Raw genomic sequence first — 24151 nt, 5'->3', positions numbered from 1 at the left:
TTTTCCAAAAAGCCAGGTAGAAGTAGGTATTTTGTTAGTGGAATTATACCAGACAAAAAATCATTGTCATAGGAATCCTAAATCCCATGTGTGCTTTTTCTGATCCTTGCAGCTTCTGCTTCTTCCCTTTGTGCACCATCCTCCTTTTCCTTGGCCCCTGTTCTGCATAGGCTTTTTGTGTGCTATGGAGAAAACAGGCTGCCTTCTCCACTGTGTGATGTTAGCTTACTGTACTATGAGGGGTCTGCAGTATTAGCAGGGACCTACACTGACTTACTAGCTGTTCCTGTCTCTGACATGGTGGACAGCGGGAGCAGCTGATGGATGATGTACCATTCATCCATCCGGCACAACCATCTCAGACACTTAGCTGTGTTGTCTTTTTCCACTTCGGAGTTCTTTGAAAGTATTTATCGGGCCTGCATCCCAGCCTACCTCAGCACCTGCATGCTCCTTTGCAGGACGGGAATCCTGCTGCACAGCAATCTCCAGTGCCACTTCAGTGCAGCTTTTGGAACTGGGAGCACCTATATTTGTCTTACCTACTAGTGTCTTCACACCTGTCTCTCTCTCCTCATTGCAACAAATCTCAGAAAATGCTGCTTCTGCCAGTTCAGTATTTTTTCACTGGCATGAGGCTCCCAATCTTAAACCTTCTGTGTTTAAAACAAATGAACCCTGTGAGCACCATTGCTACCAGCTTTCTTCTCCCAATTCTGTTGGAAGTGTTGGCAGAAGTTTCTGAAGCTCATGGTTTGTATTCTGAGCAGTGGGCATGTGACTAGATGAAATAGGATATCACTAGCCTTATCCTTCCCAGGACATGTTTTCCAGGCTGGATTTAAAAGATGCATATTCCTTAGTGGTAAAATCACATTTTTGTTCAGTAAAAAAGACCTATTTCTCTCATTAGGTGGATGAAAGTTGTGTTTGGAGACACAGAGAAGAAAGGAAAGTCAAAGTGCAGGATGAGGATGTGGAAACTGTGACCAGTGGTAGCAATGAACTGGAGTTGGAAGACATTGAACTCTTAGGTATTATCTGGGGGGTAACGTAATAGGAGGTGCTGCAAACTAATAAAAACCTCCTGAGGTATGTAGTCAGCTCTCTGATTTGTGCAATTTTAGTCTAGTGTCTTTAATCTGAAATTATTTTTCCTACATCTTTTATAAACAGCACCAGAAGGAGATGACAGCAGCAGTGATGAAGAGAAGGCAAAGCCTCAAGAAGCACCTAATGGTGTAAACATCAAGACTGAAACTAGCCTGGAGGAAGCTCTTGCTGAAACTATCCATGAGGAGGCTGTTGCTGACCCAGACAGGGACAGGATAAACAATCCAGCAGCACAGGAGGAAACCTCTGAAGAAGATGGTGCGGAATCTGAAGAAGAGGTTGAAGGTCAGGAGTTTGCAAGAGAAGTGAAAGAGGAGGAGATGCATTATCCAGACACTGCCATTGATCTGTCACATCTCCAGTCACAAAGGTAACTGAAGGAGCCGTGATACTTTTCCAGTAGTGCCACCATTGCTACTGCCTTAGAGGGCTGTTTGAACGTGACCAGGGGAGGCTGTTCCTGTCCCTAGTGTGTTAGACAGCAGCAGCAGCTGAGTGTGTGGTCACCCACTTGGTAGCCTCACTGCATTCTCCCTGGGGATTTTGCCCAGATCTTCCTCTTGTGCCATTTTGATTTCCCCTTCTGTATATTGTTGTCACCCCTGCAATTCCGCATTCTCTGGTTCGGAAGTGGAAATGCCAAGGTCGCTCCTGTTTTTATCCTGCTTGCCAGGGCCTGAATTTATTGCCATCTGGCTGTCCATAGGAAATTGGGCCCCAGTGGGTAGTTCTTACTACCACAGATCCTCACAAAAGCCATTAGTTAGAGAATGGAATAGGCTTCACAATAAAATACTCTGATCCTAGACTCTGAGGCATTTCAGCATGAGCATATGCAAAAAATACCAGCTGTCCTAATGAATAGGACTCCCCTTTCTTGCAGCCTTGGTTTCTCTAATACATATTTCATGTGAAATAAGCATTTGTGTACGGAACGGAGAGCTAACAAACATATTAGTCTATAGAAGAGAAGACTATGGGGGATTGAATAGCAGCCTTCAGCTCCCTGCAGGGGGGCTGCAAAAAGGATGGAGCTGGACTGTCCTCAGTGGGGGCAGACGACAGAACAGGGAGTAATGGTCTCCAGCTGCAACAAGGGAAGTTGAGGTTAGATATTAGGAAGAATTTCCTCACCAGGAGGGTAGTAAAACACTGCAACAGATTACCCAGAGAGGTGGTAGAAGCTCCATCCTTGGGAGTTTTCAAGACCTGGCTCAACAAAGCTTTGCCTGGGATGATGTAGTTGGGGCTGGTCCTGCTTGGAGCAGGGGGTTGGACTAGATGTGACCTCCTGAGCTCCCTTCAACCCTCATGTTCCATGATTTCTATGATTTCTGTTCCCAATATGTCAGACATCAAGCCCCTCCCTCCCCCCCGTCCTCAAAGCTGAGGCTTTCAAAAGAAACCTGACTTGATTGACTAAGGTTTCTTTGCAAATCTTAGCTCAAGAGATAGGTATTTGATGCTGGGTTAATGTATCTAGCTATTGATACAAAAGAGAGTTCCATGACTATTATAGACGACAATGAAATAGTATGCCAGAGTGCATTGATTTATAATTACCGCAGGTGCAGCAAATTTTCTGATATACATTCAAAAAAAGAAATGATTTTTCCTGGATATGTTGCCTAGTAGATACCCCTGTGAGAGCTTGTCTCAGTTGTGGCTGCCTCTGAATTAAAGCAGTTTGGTAATACAGTTCATTCTCTAAAGATATGTGCTGTGCCTTTCCATTTCTTCACAGATCCCAGCAGAAGATGGTTACAAAAGAGGAAGTATCCAACCTGGTAAGCCCCTGATAAGCTTTTCAGACAAATAGCCTAACTTTTATGCTTTGTGCTAGTGGAAGTAATGAAATCTAGCTCTGTTTCACTTTATAGAGCGATAGCAAGTCACATGGGCGAAGGCATTTGTCAGCCAAGGAGAGAAGGTAGGAATGTCCTTCTGTCCAAGGGAAGGAAAGGTCTAAATCGGGGCGTCCAACCTTTTTGAATGTGGGGCCGGATCATGAACTTTTTATCACCCGGTGGGCCGGTGAGCCATAGTCAAAGACCTCACAGGAAGCGGTATCACATCAGGAAGTCATGTCACATGACCTTTGACACCAATGAAGTTGCAGGAAGTGACAATGAAATGGGTTTTATGCTTCCAAATGGGGTTCTGCCACCAGCAGCCCTCTAGTTTCTATCAAAGAGAATATCCTCTGCACCAGAGCATCAGGGCCTGCTCCTCAGTAGTATTCAAGTGTTTAAAGCCCTTTGAAGCCCTCATCCCATGAGATAGAGGCACGTGCTCCATGTCTCAGCTTCTCAGTGCTTGTCAGAGGGTCTTGACAAAATCACAGTTGTGCAGCCCACACTGGCAGTCTCTGCATCAGGTGTTATGCAGTATAAAGGAGATCTCAGCACTTGTTCTATCGACAAAGCCTCCCTGGGCTGGCTTGTGTAGTCTGGAGAGCAAGCTGGACACAGGATCCAACCCTTAGGAAGCCAAGATAATGATTGTGTTTGCTTTAAAAATGACGTGGTTCCCCAGACGGACACATCAAGGTACACGGAGGTGGCTTCCTCTGTGAATAGGTTTTTGACAGCATTGCTTGCAGTAGCAGAGACAGGGCTTAATGACCCAGGTGGTCCCTTGCTTAGATAATCCTAATTCTTGTCTACACAGTCCTGAATTAACTGGTCAAGGTATGAATGTCTATATACTGCTCAGTATGTCAACGGTGTTAGGAAGGAAATACACTTATTCCTCCCATACTTCTCATAAGCATAATGATAGAAGCTATCATGCCCAGAGTCAAGGCTGGCCAGATTTGGTGTACTCCCTTTTCCAGAGACACTAGGATGGTTTGGGATTGCCAGTGTGCCGTGCTTGCAGTTTGCATTGGGAATAGCTTATCCTTCAGGGACCAGTACTGGACCAAGCTGCAGAAGAAGGTTCTGCCATTCATCTTTCTCCAAGGGAAAGCAAGATGTATTTCATTCACTGAATGGCGAGGTTGTGGGGACAGTTAGGCATTTGTTGTTGATGTCGTATCCCCACTAGTATTAGTCCTTGCAGAGAACATTCAGACAGTCTGATGTTAAGAGCAGGAAATCGGAACTTTTTATTTGCCACAGGTATAAAGAAGAAAAAGTGGCTTAGCTGTAAATTCTGTTCCTCAGAGATTCAGGATTTCTATCAAAGAGAATACCGTGCATTTTTTGAGCAGCCTGTGGTTTGTTTGGTAGGAGTGGGTCCTGATTGTCACATATTGGTTGGAACAGCAAGGAAGCTTGATTCCCAAGGGGGACGTGAGAGGGACAGGACACTAATGGGTTAGAGCCTTGAGTTTGGGGAAATCCCACCTTAGCTACACACAGAGACAAGTCCAGAAGTAACCACAGTGTGCATCTTCTGGGAACCAACTTGTAATGGTTGTCTCTGTTTTTACTATTGAATTAATTAAAGGTGAGTTATTTTGGAGGGGATGTCTTAAAAGATTTGCTTTCATTTCATTTAGAGAAATGAAGAAAAGGAAGCAGCAAAATGATACAGAAAACTTAGAGGCTTTAGAAGAAAGGGAAAAAGAGAGCAACACGCTGCTAACACCACTTTCTGCTGCCAGTAAGAGCATGTCGGCCCCTCAGCCCGTGAAACGAGGACAGAAGGTAGACAACAAGAAGCTGCAGAAATGACCGATTCACCCCATGAGAGGCCTTGACTTGTGAAGGGTTCATTTTTTCACACTTACGCAGTATTCTTTTTTGTACGGTCAGAGATGTTGAGGTATCTAAACACATTGAGACTTTACTGACCACTTGTCATAGCGTCATAGGAGAGGACCCTTGGGAGGTCACATCTAGTCCAACCTGTTCGTGGCAGGAACATCCATCCAGACAAATCTTTGTCTACCCTGCAGTTGGTAAAAACCAGTTGCTGAGTGATTGCATATTTCCCTGACAAAAATAGAGGTTCTGTTGGACCAGTGTAGTGTTAACGCTTAGAGGAATCCAGGGAGATCAAATGCCATGCATGAGTGAAGGACAGATTAGTAGGTTGATCTGTAAACTTCTCTGGGTTAATGTCTCCAGAGATCTTTGTGCTTTATTGATAGCTCACTACTTTTATTTCTCCTACAGAGTAAAATGAAAAAAATGAAAGAGAAGTACAAGGATCAGGATGAAGAAGATCGCGAACTTATAATGAAGCTCTTGGGTGTAAGCATCTGATAACTGTCTGTCCCCTTCTTACCGATTGCTCTGTGTTTGGTGTAGGTTCTCAGTCATTTGTGTGTGTGAAATCTAGTCTGCAGGGTCAAACAAAGATGATAAATTGAAGAAAGGGAAGAAAGGAAAAACAAAAGAAGAACCAGTGAAGCGACCTCCTCAGAAACCAAAGACTGGACAACGGGCAAACGAAGGCATGAAAGAAACGCCCCCAGGCGGAGTGGTGTTGCATGACTCGCAGGATGTAGCCCCAGAAGAGCAACAGGATGAGAAGGTAAACGCTGCGCATTCGCTCTGCCCCTGCTTTCCTGGTACCTGGCTGCTCAGGCTCTGCTAAGCCATAGGTTTGCTGCAGTTATAACGTTACAGAGTCCATGTAACATGTCAGTGTGGCACCATATTTTGTCCCTCTCTGGAACACAGCCATCGGGAGCTGAAGTTGAGAGATGCACTGGTTGGCTGAGTTTTATTGGGGTTCCCTTTGTGTTGCATTCTGTAAATTATGTAGCTGAAATATAATTGAGTAGGTAGATGATGCAGTTCAGTATTTCCAGCCTAGTCTCTCTCCCAGCCTTGCACATACCGAGGAGGTTTGGGAGGAGGAAGAAAAAGCTCCAAGGAATACAATGGTACAAACGTGCTTGCTTCTCCCTTAATGTGAGCTCTGGTTCTGTTTGCATTGAGCCTGTTTTTGTGCGCTGTGAACGTGAGCTTCTGGAAGTAGTAGGTTTATGTTCTGCAAGTCCTAACGTTTCATTTTTTTACATCCCTCATGCAGGATGAACAAGATCAAGATCAGCAGGGAAATGAGGTAAACGTTTATCTTCTAGCCTCTACTAAAATACCAAGATACAAGTGTTTAGAGACAACTGAGATCCTCCCTGCTCATCATTAATGTCGGCCTGGCTTCTGAGGTCGTCTGAACCACTCACCTTGTTACAGGAGGATCACCGAAGCATTTAGTTTCCAAGTTTTTTATTGTGTTTTTTCATAGAAGTTAGGGGCTGGAAGGGACCTTATGAGATCAGGTCCAGCCCCCCTGCCCTGACTTTGAGGAGATTGTGTCACAGAGGTTATGCACTCGACCTACCAGAAGCAGCACTAATCAGTTAGAAGTCTGTTGCCTGTGACCTTGATGTAGACCCCAAGAATTCAGCCCTCGCCTTTCTTACAGAGAAGTAAGGCTGGAAGGGACCTCAAGAGATCATTTAGTTTACACAGGGATCAAACCTGTCACCTTGGTGTTATTAGCACCACATTCTAACCAACTGCTCCTATGACAGAATAACGCTTAGGGTTACTATGGTACGCTTAGCATATGAATTGTCAGTTTGGATAAAGGCATTCCTTTTCAGATGGAGAAGTTTGCCTTTTGCTTTCACCTGGAAAACTCCAGGGGCCTCCAGACAGCAGATGATCCCATCTCCCTTGTAAGCTGACAGCTCAAGTAAAGCCTGACTATGATGAAAATTGGTCTTTAGTTTAAAAGTTGCAGTTCACTTCCAGACATGTTAAAAAACACTAAACCCAAGAAACAGAGAACACATTTGCTCAGAAGATTTCTGTAGAGATGGTTTACAGAAGTAATCGGTACTTAATTTTAAAAAAAAGAAAGGTAGAAGGCACGTACGAGAGAGAGACAAGGTTTGTTGGATGAATCTGATATCTTGTATTAGACCAACCTAAATTCTTAGCAAGCTTTCAGGTCAGGCTGAGGAAGCCTCTGCGGTTGGTGCGTGCTGTTCCTGGACAGAATGGATGTCATTGGAGAGGCAGCTGTACTGTCTTTCTGAATAAGGAGGTCTTCATTGACCATGCAGAAATATAAACCACACTCAGGAAGTCCCGGACACCATGCCTAAAACTGAAATATATTTTACCTTGTGCCTTCAGATACCCTGTTGAAAAGTCAGGGCTGTCTGTCCAAAAGCCTTTTCTATGATGAATATATTTCAGTGAAGTAAGTGGCAGAGCTAGCAGTGCATGTCAGTTTTCTCATCGATACTGTATCATGTCTTGTTTGTAGCTTGGCTTCCAGGGAGAACCATCAACTATCTCCAGCACCAAAGATGTTGTTATTGCTTTAAATGTTGCTTTGGTTTGGAGGGTGTTGTGGTTTTTCAGCAGGGACTCTGTTTGCTCTTCCAGGAAGGAGAGACTTTGCTGGATTCTTTAACAGGCCAGCCTTACCCTGACGACATACTCCTCTTCGCCATACCAATATGTGCACCGTACACCACCATGACAAACTATAAGTGAGTCGCAACAAGACTATAAGTCTGTCTGGAAAAAATCTTTGGCAATTTCTTGAAGTATTTTGAGCTAATTATATAACTTTTTTTTCTTTTGAAAGGTATAAAGTGAAGCTTACACCAGGCACCCAGAAGAAAGGAAAAGGTCCTTGCTTTGTAGAGCACTATAATCTTTGTTAACCTATTCGTTTAGGAAAGTATTTTCAGATACCATCTTAAATCTTTTTTTTTCCCTATACTCTTTCCAGCTGCTAAAACTGCCTTGCATAACTTCATGCATTCCAAAGAAGCGACTGCAAGAGAGAAAGATTTATTTCGCAGTGTAAAGGTAAATAACTCTCTGGCTTGTACAAAGGGTATTGCGGCTAGAATGAAGAGGAGCACCAGTTCTGACTGGAGACATTTTTCAGAAGAAACACTGTTTTCTGTTTTATTTTTGCATTCCTCAGTAGGCACAAAACTATGTAGATTTTAAAGACCAACCTTTGCTGACCCATGGGTGACACAACTGAGCCCAGTGCTGCAGACATCATAACTTGCTTCCCTTGTCAACCTTTTTTAATTTTCTGCTGTTTTAGGGTTTGTGATCACCATGTTGTCAGCAGCCCCGGGTTGGGGATTGTCGATCTAGTTTGACCTGCATGTCACAGGACTTTAATTTCACCCGGGTACACAGCATGGAGCTGAACAACTGCTCACTTGATTAGAAATGTGTTAGACTTTAGCTATCAGTTCCCATTGCATTTTCACTGCTAGTTTAAAGAGCCTTCTACTACTTTCTATTTCGATCTTGTGAAGGTAAGTGAAGAAATCACTTACAAGTTCTAAATTTAGACAGATTGGGTTCACCAGCCTTAGTCCTTTTTTGTGGCTTTCCTTTGCACAGTCTCCATTTTAAAATGTGTGCAGTACTGTGGCACTTTAGAGTGAAAGAAAGTGATCTCCGAACCACTACTCATGTTACATATCTAAGGGTCCCATTGTCCTCAGGCATGCCAGTTCATTATGTGCCCCTTAAATCCTTCTGGGAGCTGCTGCTTTCCCAGGATGTTCTGTAGGTATGGCTTGCTGTCTTCATTCCTTGATGTGTGATCTATTAGATTTATATCCTGTCCTATCCAAAAGGCTTGGTAGCTCTTGCATTTTTTTGCATGGGCCCTGCTCTGCAGGATTGCTGCAGTCCTTATTTCTCAGCTGCAGATTTTATAAGCAGTGATATCTCAAGGTCAGCTTTGAAGAGCATCAGGCCTAAAATTGATCCTGATAATATCCCACTAAATAGAACTCTTTGATGGTGTCTCATCACTGAGTATTTTAAGTGCATTAATGATAACTACTGAGCCCGCCGGGATGTTTTGGCAATCCACTGCTTTCATCAGCGGGAGCTGCAGTCCTTTCATGGGTTTGTGATCCTCTAACACAGAGGGGACCAACCTTTTTGGCAGGCGTACCATACCCTCCCCAAGTGTCACCCGGATGCCCTTCCCCTGGCCAGTCTGCTGCTGGTACAGCCTGTTCTCTCCCCCATGTACCAGGGGCACTGCAGGTTGGTCACCTCTGCTCTAATGAGTTGGGAGGCTTTAGAGTTGTATACTGTGAGCTGTCTGGCACAGCCCCACCCTTGCTGCAAAGTGTCACTGCTATTGCTGATAGTTGTGTAATCTCATTTGCAGCAAATATTCCAAAAGGGAAGAGGAAGCTGCAGAACTTTTTACACTGCATGTGTTCTTAATTCTCACCTTGTTTTATAGGACACTGACTTATCAAGAAATATTCCTGGTAAAGTGAAAGTATCTGCACCTAATCTCCTGAGTAAGAAGAAAAAATGATTGCTGATATCTATGTAATCAACAGTAAGCAAGTTAGTCGAGCTGCCTACAGAAGACAACAATGGCACACCTGCTATCTGGGCTTCTTCCAGCCTCCTGATCAACTAAGTTAACTGTTTAAAAGAATATAATCAGCTTGACTAACGTGGGTCAACAGGCAGAGATGGACTGAGGCAAAAATCTGACTTGTGCCTAGACATATTTATAAGGACTTGATACATAGGGTTCAAGTGTACAAGTAAATTAGTATTGGCCTCTGCTCACAGAGGAGACTGGTTTCATGTGGTTCCCTGTTCTGTCCTTGCAGGACTTCAGTACAGCTGGCAGGATAGTTTGTCTCCAAGCATGGCAGATAGTGTGTCCCCTTCTGCAAGTAGAGGGTCACTGAACAATTTCCCATTTTATTAGAAATAATGTGCTCTGGTGGCAAAACAGCCATTTCAGTCTGGTTTCTAAGCAGCTTGCTCCAGGCACATGGTGCAGACTGGGGCTCCCCACCCACAGCAGTAAGACTGGATGGTATAAATACTGCCCTAGCACTCCTGTGTGATTTCTGAACTGTAGCCACCTGGGTTGAGCTATATCAAGTGCTGTGTCGATCCAAATCAAACCTGGCCTGCAATTCTACAATGAAAAGAACTGACACAGGAAGTAGAGTGCTGAAAGTGACTTGCTCTCGTTTTTAAAGCCCTTTATTTGTATTGGTTTCAAGGATTTAACTGTAATCTCCCATCAGTGGTGGGTGAGCTGGAGCCCATGGAGACACTGAGCATAAGTAAGGCAGATGCAGACAGTTCTTGGCATGGATTATAACAGCAGCCCACACCAAGTAAAGTTTCCCAGTTAAGCAGAGCAGAGCGGGCACATTTGAGCTGGTTCCACAAGATGCGTGGGACTCGAAAGCAAGGATGTTAGTCAAAGCTACCTCCAGGCAGAGCTGACCATCCTCAGCCAAGGGTGCTAATTAACTCTTGAGTCTCCACTGCTGACTAACAATGGAGGCTTAATAAGTAAAGCTCCTGAGAGGCTAAAGGCAAAGGATGTGAGCCGCATTTCACCACAGAGGCTCTAAAACGCTAGAAAACAAGTTAGAAGCAGTATCACAACAACAGGAGGGTTAAACGACAAGAGTTCCCCAGAACAAACTCAAGTTCTTCTATCGCTATACACTTACAGACTGTTTTTGTTTTCTAACATTTAAATACTAGCACGGGCCACTCAGGGAATCTATCCTCAGATTGCTGTACTTACAGATCACTGTCAACATAATGCTGCATCTTGCCCTGTTTAGTGAGTACCATCGATCCTCAAACTATCGTCTTACCTACTCCACCTCTTGGCAATGGAGAGTTGACCCCCTTTGAAACAGGTTTCTTACAATCAGTTAATGAAAGGGTGGCAGTAAGTTGAGCAAACCTGCTACTGGTTAAGCACTGGATACATCTCCACTTGCATTAAATACATTTATTGCAAACATCTTTACACAAAAATAAGTTCTCTAAGCCATTCACATGCAACTTAAAGCTGAGAAGCTACTACCTACAACGATGCCGATTTGTAATCTATACAAGTTTCACGCCTGCCACACTTAGTTGGTAAAATTATTACATCTTTTAGAAATGTTCATCCATGCACTTGTTCAGTGTAATTGAAAGCGGGAGTCTTAGGAGCCAGATGTATTGTTACTGCCAAACCGCTGGTTGACGCTATGAAGCAAGTGTTTTGGGAGGCAGTTCCAGGAGCTGGCTAACATCTCTTTAAAGCAGATAACTGCTTCTAGGCACAGCCTGAAAAAAAAGAAAGGAGAGTCTCTTAATAGGAGCTGACCTCTTCCAATACAGTAAATAGCAACAGGTCAGAAACTTCTATATTAGAGCTACTTAGCTAATTGTTTCAAAGGAACAAACAGCTCGTAAGTGTCAGTAGCCATAATGGCATTGTTACACCACTGATTAATGGCCTCCTTTGGTAAACAAGCCAATACAAGCTCCCCAAGACCCCTAGCACACCTAGTGCCGAGTGCAGTGAGGGGGAAGGGAGGGAGAGAGCAGACAGTAATGCTGAAGTCAAGGCAGGAGTTCCTATCTTTTGTTTTACCTCACAAGAGATTTTGGTTGCAGAGAAAACACAAGGATCTCATTGCTGTGAGCCTGGAAAGAGAGATAGAGAGGTTTCTGGTTAAGTACATTTATGTTGTAACATTTGGGAGCCTGAGACATGAACTAAGCTCATTTCTACAGGATGTATAGCACAGAACAGCCCCCCGGACCCAGGCCTGGCCCAGAGAGCTCGCAGCACACCAGGCACTTAACTGCCAGCAGTCTGGTGAGCCAGATGCAGGAGGGTTGTGAGGAAGATCTGAAGGAAACTCATGAGGTAGAAGGAGGCAGGACAAATGCTTGTGTGAAAGTTTAAAAGGCAGCGAGCGCTGCACCATGGGCTGGTGGAGCAGAAGTCAACCTGCCAGCACAGACAGGGGCACAGAGATGAAAGTAGCAGCCTGTCTGATGCAACACAAGGGGGAGCCCAAAGACAGCTCATTCCTTAAATCAGCAACAGTCGAACAGGTTTTTTCCTTCTGAAGCTTCATTCGTCACACTGGCAGTAGGAAAAGGTGTTTCACACCCCAGACCAGGTATGCACTGCACTGGGGAGGCAGGGGATGTTCCTGCCAACAGCAGCACTAGGGTGGAAACACGATGCAGGCCAGATTCTGACAGGCAAACAGCCAGACTTACTGCTTTGGAGTGGGCAAGCAAATTGTTGGCACAGCCACCGAACACGATCACCTCCCCTTCCTCGCTGGCACAAGCCGTGTGCCACAACCTGCAAGCAACGGGGGAGAGGCAAAAGGCAACATCAGCCATTACAGGAGAACGCTAAAACATAAAATGCAAACATGAGGTTCGACTTGGACTCCCTTCGTGAATACTTAGTCCTGCACCTCAGCAAGGCTGCACAGGGCAGGATAGCCCTCATCTAATCAAGTGCATGCACTTTAAGTTACTTGGGTGAGAAAATGAAGCAGGGCCAAGCAGCTCAAACACCTTGCGCAGACAGGCAGTGCTGTCTTGGTGGACTCAAGAAGCTGCGCTTGGATGCTGATCTGTTTAACAGCTAGTCTGTAACTCGTTACACTACATGAGGTTTGCTGCCACAGCTTTAAGTACTTCATCCACGTTTCTGAACCCTACAGGAAGACCTGTAGTTCAAGGTGCCACAACACAAGGTGGGTGGAAGGTTAGCTTGGCACGCCAGGGCCATATTTGCCAATCCGATCGCCAGTGACAAAGTTCTTTTCCCACTGTCTATCCTGAGCGTGGTATCCTGTATTACTGCGTAGGAATGGTGTGCACCATGCAGGAACTGCCTGCCAGTGCACACAATCGTCAGACTTGGTGTCCAACACCTAGGCCAGCCTTAGGGGCACCTACGCCCAAGCACAGGCTGCTGGAGTGTAGCAACTGCCACGCTCCACCGGCCTCGTGCATCTCACGTATCAGCGTCCCCACGTGCTTAAAAATGGTGCTGCGGGCACTTTATCTAAAGCTTGTTGAACGAGCTTTAGTTCAAGCACCCCCGCCACCATTTTTAAATGTGGAGATGCTGATACACAAGACGTGCAATGATTCAATGAGAGTGGTTCTCAGAGTCGCTCCAATTAAAGTGCCGCCCCTTTCCCCCTACTATCCCCAGAGCACGTGTAGAAGTGTTCTGGGTGCCTCAGTCCGCTTCCTGCAACACGTGCAGCTTTGTCCGTCCCAGTAGCCAATGGTGGTTGGCATAAGCCCAGTAGCTCTCAGAACTATGGTCCCTTCCAAAACATTTCAGCAAGGCATTAGTGCCTGATACAAATCATGTTGATGAGGGGGACTGGCTTTGAGGCTTCTTAGAGACTGGCCATGTTAGAGCTGGAGTCCTTTAGATGATCCCGTGACCAGTGACAGTCCAGGGTCCTCAGCACCTAGGGCTGGCAGAATCAGCAGGGTAGCCGATCTCCGACAAAAACATCAGTGGGACTCTAAGGAGGCCTAGGGCGTAGCTTAGGGATGTGGGTAAGAAAACTTCCCTTGCCTTGTTTTTGTTTCCAAACTTAGGGACAGTTTTGCTTGCACAAATTCTTACTGGCAGCCTGTGGAAATGGTGGCATCTAAGTGAGCGGTAGTGACTGCTCATGAGTCACCAGAATCCTCTCAACAGACACTGAGGTCTGCCTCTGGCAGCAGTGACACGCTTCCTTCGGAAAGCTGCTGCTCACCTGATGCTTAACACGGGGGGGTGTTGGGATACACATGGGACTCCCTCTGTACCAATGCCAGGCTGCCTCACTGGTCTGCACAACTGAAGACAACAAGCCCCCACATGCAATCCCTTACCTTGGTTTTTCTGAATAGTTATGCTCAAACTGTATCCACTCATTCTTGCTAATGCAATAAATCCAAGCGTCACCTGAGAACAAAAAGACACAACACCAAACGTGTCACCGCTGCCAAAACAACCTGACCCCTGCCAGCTGCGTGAAAGCTCTTCCTTGGTAATGGCTGATGTTTACCAGGGCACAGGGGGTAACGTGCACCCCCTTGTTGACAGTAATTTTTACTATGATTGTTAAATAGCACCTGCTCTTACAACCAGTAATTGGTGTTGCTCCACAGGGTGGTCAGCTCCGACTGCAAGGAGATGCAACAAGCATAATCCAGCTAGCTTTAGCACCATTAGTCAGGCTGGCCAACAGAAGGAATGGCCAACCAGCAGGCCTCATACACATATGGATGCACTTAGTCCAATCACTGGCCCTCTCTCACATTCAGCTGAACTGTGTGTTTACTAACCAACTAGGTACCAAGCAGATGAGGTGTGGTGCCTAAACTATTTTTACTCCATAAATACTGTTTATCTCATTTCTCTTACCCTGCCTAGAGCTGAGCTAGCCAGCAGGTACAGCCAGTCACTGCTTTAAGCCTCCCTCATTCTCAGCTATTCCAGACCTCCCCAATTCCTTCCAGGAGCTAGTTCCACTGTGCAGATTCAGTCCACTCCCAAACAGGCTTGCATACCGTCTCTGGGGCAGTTTACTGATTTAACCCTTACACTCTGCCTAACAAAGCCTACAATAACACAGAGTGTTATTCCATACTGTCATCAAACTAGTTCTAGTAAGGGAAGGTCTCGCGTCTCAGCCTGCATTACCTGCTTCAGAAGGATTTTAAAACTGGCCCGGGAGATTTACCAGATCTTCATCACCTAAGGGAAAAGCCCGAATAAAAACTGAGCACAGTGTGTAACTTGATCTGAGAGCTTAATTCATGGAGCTGAAGAGGGATCTCCTGAGCTTGATGGTGGTGGATGAAGAGCTCACAGGCTTTGCCTCCCTGGTGAAGATGCTGAGCTCCAGAACGATACCTCAGAACCCAGCACTGCTCCAGGCAGGCAGCTTCCTAAGTCGGAAGCAGCGTAACATGGCCTCTCAGGGGCTAACAGCACTGCAGCAACAACGGCCCTTAAGAACACGCTGTATAGTCAACAGCTGGGACTCAAGAGAGCAGTATGATTCCTGCTTCTGCCACTGTCTGCTGGATAACCTTGGGCAATTCACTTACCTGTGCCTCAGTTTCTCCCATAACTGGACCTCTGCTAATTCTAGAGGTGGAAGGCACCAGGCAGTGGCCAGGTATTACACTGCTGGCAAAGACTCTGCAGCTGAACCAAAGTTTATACATGCAACTGCTCAGACTGAGACAAAAAAAAAGTAGTTTTCTGGAGCTACTTACTCAGTGGCTGCTTATCAGTGGTAAATCCTCCGAAGAGAAAGAGGTGATCTGATGAGATTGGCGTTAGAGAATGCCAGGATCGGCCTACTGGGCAAATACCTTGTGTAATGCTGCATTCAAACAAAAGCACTGCACGTTAAAGGCTAGCTACAATGAAAAACAGTCCCTTTTTAAAAAAAATTTTCAGGTATTTAATTATCTGCGTGGTTTAGTGCTGTGGAGTACTGTGATCAACTACTAGCAACAGCTTCAAAGTTCTTGTTTAGGGTGGCACAGCTCAGTTTTTAAACATCAGGTCGGACTTTCTGGAAGGAATCACTGAAGACATCAAACTAAATGAAGATAGTCTTGTAATGGTAACTGGAGAGGAGATGGCAGCAAGAAAGCATTCTGGTTTATTCAGATAATTTAAAAAGAGACTAATAAGTAAACAAACAAGGTAATGGAGCATAGACAGGTTCGGGTTGGTCTCTGATAGCAATGCATAAAGGGTGGTAAATGCTCTGAATTTCTATTAGAGTCACTTTTCCAGTAAAAAAGCATGTGTGCATATTCAGTTACATGCTAGCTTAAAGAGCCAGTTGGAAAGTTTTGATACCTACGTTTCATTCCATTCCCAGGTGTCCAAGTTAAGATAATAAAGGTCATTCATTCTAGAGTCCTAAAACGAAAAAAGAATAAATTGAAGCACTCAGATTTAGGGATACAGAAGCAAAAGCTGCAAGACTGTCCCCACACTTACTCGGTATCTGCCTCCAAATACGTAACCTCTGTTGCCAACAGTAGCACAGGCATGGGCTGCCCGAGGCGAAGGTGTTTTACCCTGTAACAGGAAAAAGCAAAATGAAAAGGAAGACTTGGTTGGAAGCATTCTCCAAGTGGCAGCACAGCTCTGAGGCATGACACCTGGTCAGAGACCTCTGATCCCTTTAGAAGGGAACTGTCATTTACATCTGAAATGTAACTGAATGCCATTTCCCACAGGCCAACAACCAGCCCATGGGCACAGAAACGGTAGATTAGCCCTGGTCTGCAATGGTGGGTCTGGGTATGTAAAAGAAGGGTTGCTTTTTCCTTTAAGCCTCAAGACTACCGAGTAGGGTTACCATACGCCCAGGTTTTCCCTGGACATGTCCTATTTTTGGATCCGCCCATCTTCGTCCCAGCGGTTTTTGAAAATATCAAATGTCCAGAATTTTCCTCTGCCTTTGCTCAACTTCAAAGTTTTTCCTGGCACTTCCTGGCTTGCCCCAGCAAGGAACTGCTTGCAGCTGGAGAGTGTGGGGCAGGGCGATTGGAAGCAGGGGCATCACATCCTGGAAATACAGTAACCCTACTATTGAGTCCTGCATCGAAGCAAGATGCAGACCGTCAGGGATGTTTACTAGGAACTCTCAGACCTACTTGAAAGAGTGAAGTGATGAATCATCAACTAATTTACCTTGCATTTATTTCTGGGAATTTTTTTGAGATATTGATGTAAAGTATTTTAAGCACAATCAAAATAAGAAGCCTTCCCATTTCAAACCAGGTTTCACTTCCTTGGTATTTGTTTGTTCCTCAACTGAATAACTGCTTTAAAATGTCCACTGTGTGAAATCACAGCTCACAGTCACCTTCTTTACTCTGATCCTCTTTATTGCTCCGCACTATGATTCAGCTGCAAAGTGAAATTCCCAAACTCTCCTGAGCTGTCAGCTTGTACAAATTCCACTTTGCCAGCTGCCCTTCCAAGATCATAATGCCTGTGTGGGAGGGGAAGCAAAACAATGGGAAAAAACCAAAACGAGGAGATACAACAAGGGAGCCAAAACAGACAGCAAGCATCCCACTTCCTGGAGGAGAGGAGCTGGGACATTGCAATTAAAGTTGAACTCCCCACTGATGTGCTAAAAAACTGTAATTAAATTTAAAAACCCTTTGCATATCTAAGGGGACCTTTCCAGGCTCGTCCTACTGACAGTGCTTCAAAGCACCTACACAGTGCTTTTCTTCACAAGGATAAAGCCACTTACAGACTCGGAGCCTGGCAGAATCTGTGCATGGGAGAGCAGCAGTCTGTTTCACAGACAGGAAAAATAAGGTAGAGAAAACGGAAGAGAACTTGGACAGCCCCAGTGTTCGGTAGAGCTGGAAGCAGAATCCAGATCCCCTGACATCCAGTTTCATGCTAACCACAAGACCAGGGCTCATTCCTTGCCTGCGTTGCAGTAGGCCACAGCAACACTCCACATTCCAGGAAGTGCAACGGGAACAGCCGACACTTGTAACAGTGCAGAAGCAACAGAGCATTCAGCTTGCCATGGCTGTGAAAGAGTGCTTTAAGTCACTGCACAGCAATCCCTCCAACTCATCAAAATGGAACGCAGGAATCAGCAGACTGGCTGAGGCCCAAGATCCTTCCAGTTCAGGACCCTACAACTGAGGCAGTCAGCACCAGAGAGCTAAGCAAAGAAGTGCAAGTAGGCTCCTGCACAAGCAGCACTGACAGGCTCGAGAAAACTGCCCTCTGACCAGTTAGGACACTGGTAGCATGCACATGTGGTATAGGGAAGGGCAAGAGGACGGGGGGGCATGGGCAAACAAGAACCGATATCCCAGGGATTTCAAACACTTTTTAGTGGCAAACAGCCTTTGCCCGTCTCTCCTTCAGCAAAATACCAGAGAAGCACCAAGCAGAGCTAGAGCTCAACTGTACAATGGGACCCTCGGGCCAAAGCACTACAGGAAGCGGAGAGGTAAGGAATAAAACGGAGGGAGCCCAGCAAGCGACTGGAATGCAGTGCAGAAGAGGCACTTCGGAGCACAGTTGGCCACTCAAAGCTGCTACTGAAGCCAGCCACTGCTAGGAGCCCCTGGATGTATCCACATAGAGTTCTGAGCGGCAGCTGCTCTCCATCTTAGTTAGGATAGAAGTGCAACCAAAAAAGTGTTCAGGAATACAGCCCTAGCAGCCAATAGCCATTTGCATAGTGCTGCCTCTCTTTGAAGCTAGTGGAGGCCCTGAAAATAGCAGGACAAAAACCAGTTCTGCTGAACAGCTATTTCATGTCAGATTTCTTTTTTAAAAGCACTTACTGTGGTTATTGGTTGGCTCCAAGTGAAGGTTTCAGTGTCCAGAACGTGTACGTGGTCATTCCAGCCTCTAGGATGACCCGAATTCTTGGAAAAATTGATATTGAGAAGAACATTACATTTTGAGAGACCACTTCTGCTTTATCTTCTGTATGTGAAGTGCACAAGCAGAAGACAAGTTTCAGCATGTTAAATGGGAGGAGTTGGGGGGGGGGGGGCAGGTACTCACCCAAAAAGAAGTTTCATCAAATTCAAAAGTTCCCCGTTGCTTCTCCTCGGGAAAGTAGCCGTAACCTCCAAAAAATATTAGCCTATTTAACAGAAATTGAACACAAATTAGCTAGCACTCCTGGGCTGTAGTCTCACATACTACAAGTCAGTGCTCAGGAATGGCAGTAAGTGAACAAAATACAAGGAAACCCAGCAGGCTCCCAAGGTTTTATTCAGGCAGGAAGTAATCTACGTGTGGGGGCTCCCGTCACTGCCTGTACGTCATCAGCCACACTCCGAACCCTGAACCTGCTTCCCAAGAACTGCAGCCTGAGCTGGTAAATCCTGCTCAGGTTCTAGGTGTGAAGCCATCTGGGCTCCACCTCCCCCTCTATTCAGCCACTTTGCAGCACAGATTCAAATCATGGGGGTCACACACACACACCTTTCCCCTGGCATCACTACTGTTCCCATTCCATCCTCACAACTCTGCCCCTTCCCCCCCACCCCTCCCCGGGAGCAGAATGGCACTGGTATCACTTTGCTCAGCATTTACTCCACTGCTTCCTTCACAGACTGCTCTAATCTGCTTCTGCTCTGCAAAGCCAAGAACATCTTCCTAGCACACAGATCCCCAGTCACAGGAGCACAAGCAGTCTCCCCTTGGGGGACTACCTGGAGGGAATGGTCAAAGACCCACCATTTCAGTGGCAGCAATGCAAACTCACATCACCGCGACACCCTCCTGAATTAGTTTGCTTAATCTGGCATTCACTGAACTAGGAAGCAGAACCAGAAGCACACCAAGCACCTTGAAATGAGGGGGACACCCCATTCTTAGGTCCGGCAACGAATCTGTGTTGTGCCTGTCTTACACCAGGCTTAGCAAGGCACTTGCCAGTATGCAATCAGGCAGAAGGAAGAGCAGGTGAGGTGCGCCTCAGGTAACACCTCCAAGAGGCAAGAGCAAAAACCCACTTCATCAGACGCAGCACCTGGTGAAGTAGACTGTTGCCTACTAAAGCTCATGCCACTCAAATACTAAGACGCCACACTGCACTTCCTTCTGCCTGACTAGACTAAAATGAATAACCACCTGGCAACACTTTGCAATGCAGACATCATCCCGTCTAGAAGGGAAGTGTTCCTACTTTCAGAGGTGTTAAAGGCTGAACACTTAAAATATTGATATGTGGAACCAATCTAGGATTTTAAACATGTTTGCATGTCTTTTTATACACAAGCATTATATAAATATAAAACTATGCTTAAGAACACCCAAAGTTTTGTGCTTGTGTGCACATGCACACACAGAGCATGTAAAGTGATTCCCTTCACCAATTCTGTTCACACCAGATACAAGACATTGACAAGAGCAAAAGACAAAAGGGGTGGGGGGAGACACATCCAGTCAATGAGAGAATTAGAGTTGTTTTCAAAATCCTTACTTGTTTTTATAAACCCAAACTCCAAGTTTGTCCTTAGATGATGGGGGAACTCCTTGACAGTCTACTCTTACCCACTGCAATACACTGTCCTTAGCTCTTGAGTTTAACATGTAGAACTGAAAGAAAAAAGAGACTTTGTTAACCTACATAGTGAGCTTAAATCTAAAGAGTAGCTGGTGTTTATTAAAGGTTTGAATCCTAAGTTATTATGCAACGCTACACAATTTTTTCCCCCCCAAGCTGCATGCAGTACAAGTTCAAGTACAGGGCCAAGGACACTCGGCATCTGACAGCAACCGGCCTTATCACTGCTCGTCTCCTATGACAGGACCACTGGCATTGAATTTACTCTCATCCAGAGGCTGATATAGGATGGCTGGAGGAGTGTACAAAGCAATGGCCCTCTCCATTCTACTGCAACTTGAATTCTGTCAGCAAATCTTTATGATGCAGGCATCTCTCCCCTTTGTGTATGATTTTATATGCAAATGAATAACTGAAACTCTAGCATTAATGAACTCTAAAATCTAATCTTGTCATAAATAGGAAGCAAATCATACTTCAACTCCAGCTTTGAAGTATCTTCAGATATAACATCTAAGGTTATACGCAGTGGGCACGTCTACACTTCCATATTTATTTTACAGTAATCAAAATTACTGCACAGTGCTGATGCATGTCTACACATGCATACCTGTATTGGCATAAGTCACTATATTTACTACACAACTTGAGAGTAAATTACGATTTGATACCATCATGCAGGTATCAAATTTACGCCCGATTGGTTACAGCGCAGTAATGCCCATATAGATGCTTTACTGTGCAGTGTGTGGACTGACTTGGGACTAACGTTCATCCCAAGTCAGTCCACACACAGCGCTAATGTACTGTAATGTCTGCACATCTAGACACCAGCCTATTCACATTTACTGTGCAATAATTTTAAGACTGCATAAATGCACATGCAGACACACCCTGTTTGTATTATACTACAAACACAAGATACTTTCAAATGAAATCACAGGCTGTCACAGCACAAGATAGCAGCCTCGGGGGAAATCAAGCTACCGGAACCAGGTCAAGGCATCTTCAATTTCTATCCCGGTAGGAGCTTAAGATTTCAGTATACTCTGGAAACTCCAACCTTGCAAACTTAAAGCAGCAGCCTTCAACTGTTCAGGTAGTACGAGTACAGAACAAATGTGGTTACTGCACCAGGATTATCACCGCAACTCATAAAACTAGTGGATAGAGTTGACCTATTATTTCTTGTCAGTCAAAAGATTCTTTGGCAGGCATAAAAGGATGTTGCTTGGATTACTTCAATTTGAGGACACAATTGAGGCCAAGAAAAAGTTAATCTGCATGTTCCAAGCAAAAAACAAAGCAAATGAAAATATCCTGTTGGAGAAGCTGTGGAAGACTTAGTGACCTCCTACACACTGATGTTCACAATGACAGAGACTCTGCTAACCCCATCTATCTGCCCAGAAGAAAGCTGTTGTAGTGTAAGAGGTGATATTTTCCTGCTTTGGATGAGTTTGTAATGAGCTTAGAACTCACCTGCCTGCATTTGGTATAAAATGGGGTTGAAAGTTATTTACTGATGAAGGGTAACAATATAATTCATCTTGGAGTCACTGACCTTATTTGTATTCCCACGTGCATGATGTCCGCCAAATAAATACACCACTTGGTCAACACACACAGCACAACTTCCAGACATGGAAGGCGGAACATCCCCCTCTGTTTTACTTTTCTTCCTAGAAAGACGGTTTTAAAACACAATCATACAATAAACAGAAACTGGATTAGTATTTTGTTGAGAGGAAAAGCATTTAGTCTGGCAGTCTGAGTTAAAAGCTGAGCGCAGGTGTGCATGAAAGACATGCAGGACTGGTTATCAATCATCCCTGTCCCCTTACAATATTTGAAACACGCTAATTAGGGAATCAACTATTTTATTTTACTTTATTTGGGGAAGGAGTCCTCTGTGCCTGATGCAGAGGCCCAAGGACTCCTTCACCTCCAGGAACAAAAGGGGAAATTCTCAAGCAGAAAGGACTTTCCCTCTCCACCCAGAAAATAAATACATCTGGTCTCTGTGGCTTAAAGATCCAACTTGAAATTTCCACTTTTGCTCTCTTAAATTAGTGCTTGCATTTTGAAAACTATTTATGTACTGTACCATCTTCCAGTCTCCATGTTGTAGATCCATATTTCATCTTTAGGCAGATAAAAGTCATAAAAGCCCCTCACTTGAGCATTCTGCAGGGATAAGATGAAAACAAAAGGCTACCATTACAGAAAAGCTTGACATTTAAAACCGAGTAAGTTCAAGAGTTTTAGGTCCCCCAAAACCACTAGTTGTAGTGGTTATGGAAGAAAGTAGGATGAGGGGTTAGTAAGGGTAGTGTGTGCTGCAGTCCTTCAATTCCTGCTTGTTTAGCAGCCCTCAGGAAGCCAATACAAAACAAAACTATTTAAGCAGCCTCAGGACCATGCTAGCTCGAGCTGGGAATCAGGCCATCTCATAGATGACTACAGAAGCAGGCAAGTGTTAATAGGGGAGGAAAAATCACTTCCTCAGCTGTAAAAAAGGCACTAAAGTAGCAGCGCTCAAGCTTTTGCTGGCACAGGCCAGAAGAGTGGCTCCAGGCTGGGCTGTGGGCCAGACAGGACACTAGGAGGAGGTACAGGCTCAAAGCTACAGGTTCAGGGCCCACACCTCTTCCAGCTGACCCGTATGCCTGGATCAGGCCCAGGGCAACTTCCATGTGACGGTCTGGCATGCACAGGACTCCCCATGGGTCCAGAAATTTGGTAGCACAGCAGCAGCAATTGCTGCTACTGTTCCCCAGCTGCCAAACTGCTGAGCCCTTGGGGACCCCGGAGGGCTGGATGACATGGTCCCATGCACTGGATGTGACCCACAGGCTGGGGTTGAACAACCAGCACTAGAGCCTTACTTCAGGACATTTAAAGGTAAATTTAATTTGCTGGAGTTTATCCTACCTCTTGCCTTTGAGTAAAAATCATGCACACACATGATTAGCAATCTATTCAGGAAATGCAAGTTCTAATGCATCTAGAGCAGGGGTTGTCAGCTGGGGGTATGCATACCCCCGAGGGTACTCATGAAGGCCTAGGGGGTATGGGCAGGCAGGCGGGGATAGAGAACCGCCACCCACCACCCCGTGTCACCAGCAGGGGCGGGATGAGGGCAGTGACATCCCTCTGCCAGCTGCACAGGTGCCACCCAGCCGCTTGGACCTGGGGAAGGGAGAGGCGGAAGTCTGCACGCAGCAGCAGCTGCCACCACCATCCACCAGCCCACACTGCTGCTGCTCCACATCCAGCTATGTGCCATCCCACCCCGCTCTGCATCTGGCCACCAGGAGTACACTTATTAAAAAAGGTTGAAAGTCCCTGATCTAAAGTAAAGGTGTGCTGACAAACCACGCAGACAGTTCTGTGTACCAACATGCACATCTGACTTCAGTCCACTACCAATATTTCCTTCTCTCCCAGAAGTTAAACCAGGCAAGAAAACCCAAACAAACAGAAAAACTGCTTCCTACAAGAAACCACTTACAAATGTAAAGTAAATTATTCTCTAGGTTAACAAGGGCTTCACATCATTTTTCATAGTTAGTAGGGTCGGAAGGGACCTGAGTAGACCATCTAGTCCAACCCCCTGCCATGGCAGGAAAGAATACTGGGGTCAAACGACCCCAGCAAGGTGACTGTCAAGCCTCCTCTTAAAGACCCCCAGGGTAGGAGCCTGCACCACTTCTCTTGGAAGTTGGTTCCAGATCCTAGCTGCCCTGACTGTGAAGTAGCTCTTCCTGATGTCTAGTTTGAATCTACCCTCTGCCAGCTTGTGACCATTTCTAGTCATTCCTGGTAGTGCTTGGGGGAACAGGGACTCCAATGCCTGCTCGTCCCCTCTGACTACTTTGTAACAGGCTGCTAGATCCCCCCATAGCCTTATCTTGTGGAGACTGAACAGGTTCAGGTCCCATCGCCTCTCCTCGTAGGGCCTGCCCTGCTGCCCCCGGATCATGTGAGTGGCCTCCTCTGGACCCTCTCCATGTTGTCCACATCCCTCTTGGAGTACTGTGTCCAGTTCTGGGCGCTGCACTTCAACTGTGGCTTGACCAGTGCCGCATAGAGGGGGAGGATCACCTCCTTGGACCTGCTCGAGATGCATCTGTGGATGCAGGACAAGGTGCAGTT

General features: G+C 45.6%; 2 protein-coding genes across 4 annotated transcripts in view; one reads left to right on the top strand and one right to left on the bottom strand.

Annotated features, from left to right (window-relative positions):
• The window catches only part of NEMF (nuclear export mediator factor), a 29536-nt gene extending 19861 nt beyond the window's left edge, over nt 1–9675 (top strand). For both annotated transcript variants that reach the window (XM_019550992.1, XM_019550993.1), the window contains 12 exons: nt 914–1034; nt 1177–1483; nt 2858–2900; nt 2994–3043; nt 4619–4766; nt 5238–5315; nt 5404–5598; nt 6103–6135; nt 7473–7579; nt 7678–7721; nt 7825–7904; nt 9328–9675. In XM_019550992.1, the coding sequence (XP_019406537.1) occupies nt 914–1034; nt 1177–1483; nt 2858–2900; nt 2994–3043; nt 4619–4766; nt 5238–5315; nt 5404–5598; nt 6103–6135; nt 7473–7579; nt 7678–7721; nt 7825–7904; nt 9328–9405 (1284 nt within the window). In that variant the 3' untranslated portion in view covers nt 9406–9675. The remainder of the gene's footprint in view (nt 1–913; nt 1035–1176; nt 1484–2857; nt 2901–2993; nt 3044–4618; nt 4767–5237; nt 5316–5403; nt 5599–6102; nt 6136–7472; nt 7580–7677; nt 7722–7824; nt 7905–9327) is intronic.
• A 396-nt stretch (nt 9676–10071) lies between these two features.
• KLHDC2 (kelch domain containing 2) overlaps nt 10072–24151 on the bottom strand; it is a 16153-nt gene continuing 2073 nt past the window's right edge. For both annotated transcript variants that reach the window (XM_019550991.1, XM_019550989.1), the window contains 12 exons: nt 22101–22180; nt 21558–21675; nt 19910–20025; nt 18481–18562; nt 18255–18338; nt 15919–15999; nt 15779–15837; nt 15177–15286; nt 13782–13854; nt 12144–12231; nt 11503–11555; nt 10072–11192 (listed from right to left, as the gene is read on the bottom strand). In XM_019550991.1, coding sequence (XP_019406536.1) covers nt 11069–11192; nt 11503–11555; nt 12144–12231; nt 13782–13854; nt 15177–15286; nt 15779–15837; nt 15919–15999; nt 18255–18338; nt 18481–18562; nt 19910–20025; nt 21558–21675; nt 22101–22180 — 1068 coding nt within the window. In that variant the 3' untranslated portion in view covers nt 10072–11068. The remainder of the gene's footprint in view (nt 11193–11502; nt 11556–12143; nt 12232–13781; nt 13855–15176; nt 15287–15778; nt 15838–15918; nt 16000–18254; nt 18339–18480; nt 18563–19909; nt 20026–21557; nt 21676–22100; nt 22181–24151) is intronic.

This window comes from Crocodylus porosus, unplaced genomic scaffold (assembly GCF_001723895.1).
Source record: "Crocodylus porosus isolate Cpor-Errol unplaced genomic scaffold, CroPor_comp1, whole genome shotgun sequence".
NCBI lineage: Eukaryota > Metazoa > Chordata > Crocodylia > Crocodylidae > Crocodylus > Crocodylus porosus.
Note: the sequence above shows the minus strand (reverse complement) of the source record. Positions and strands in the feature narration are given on the sequence as shown.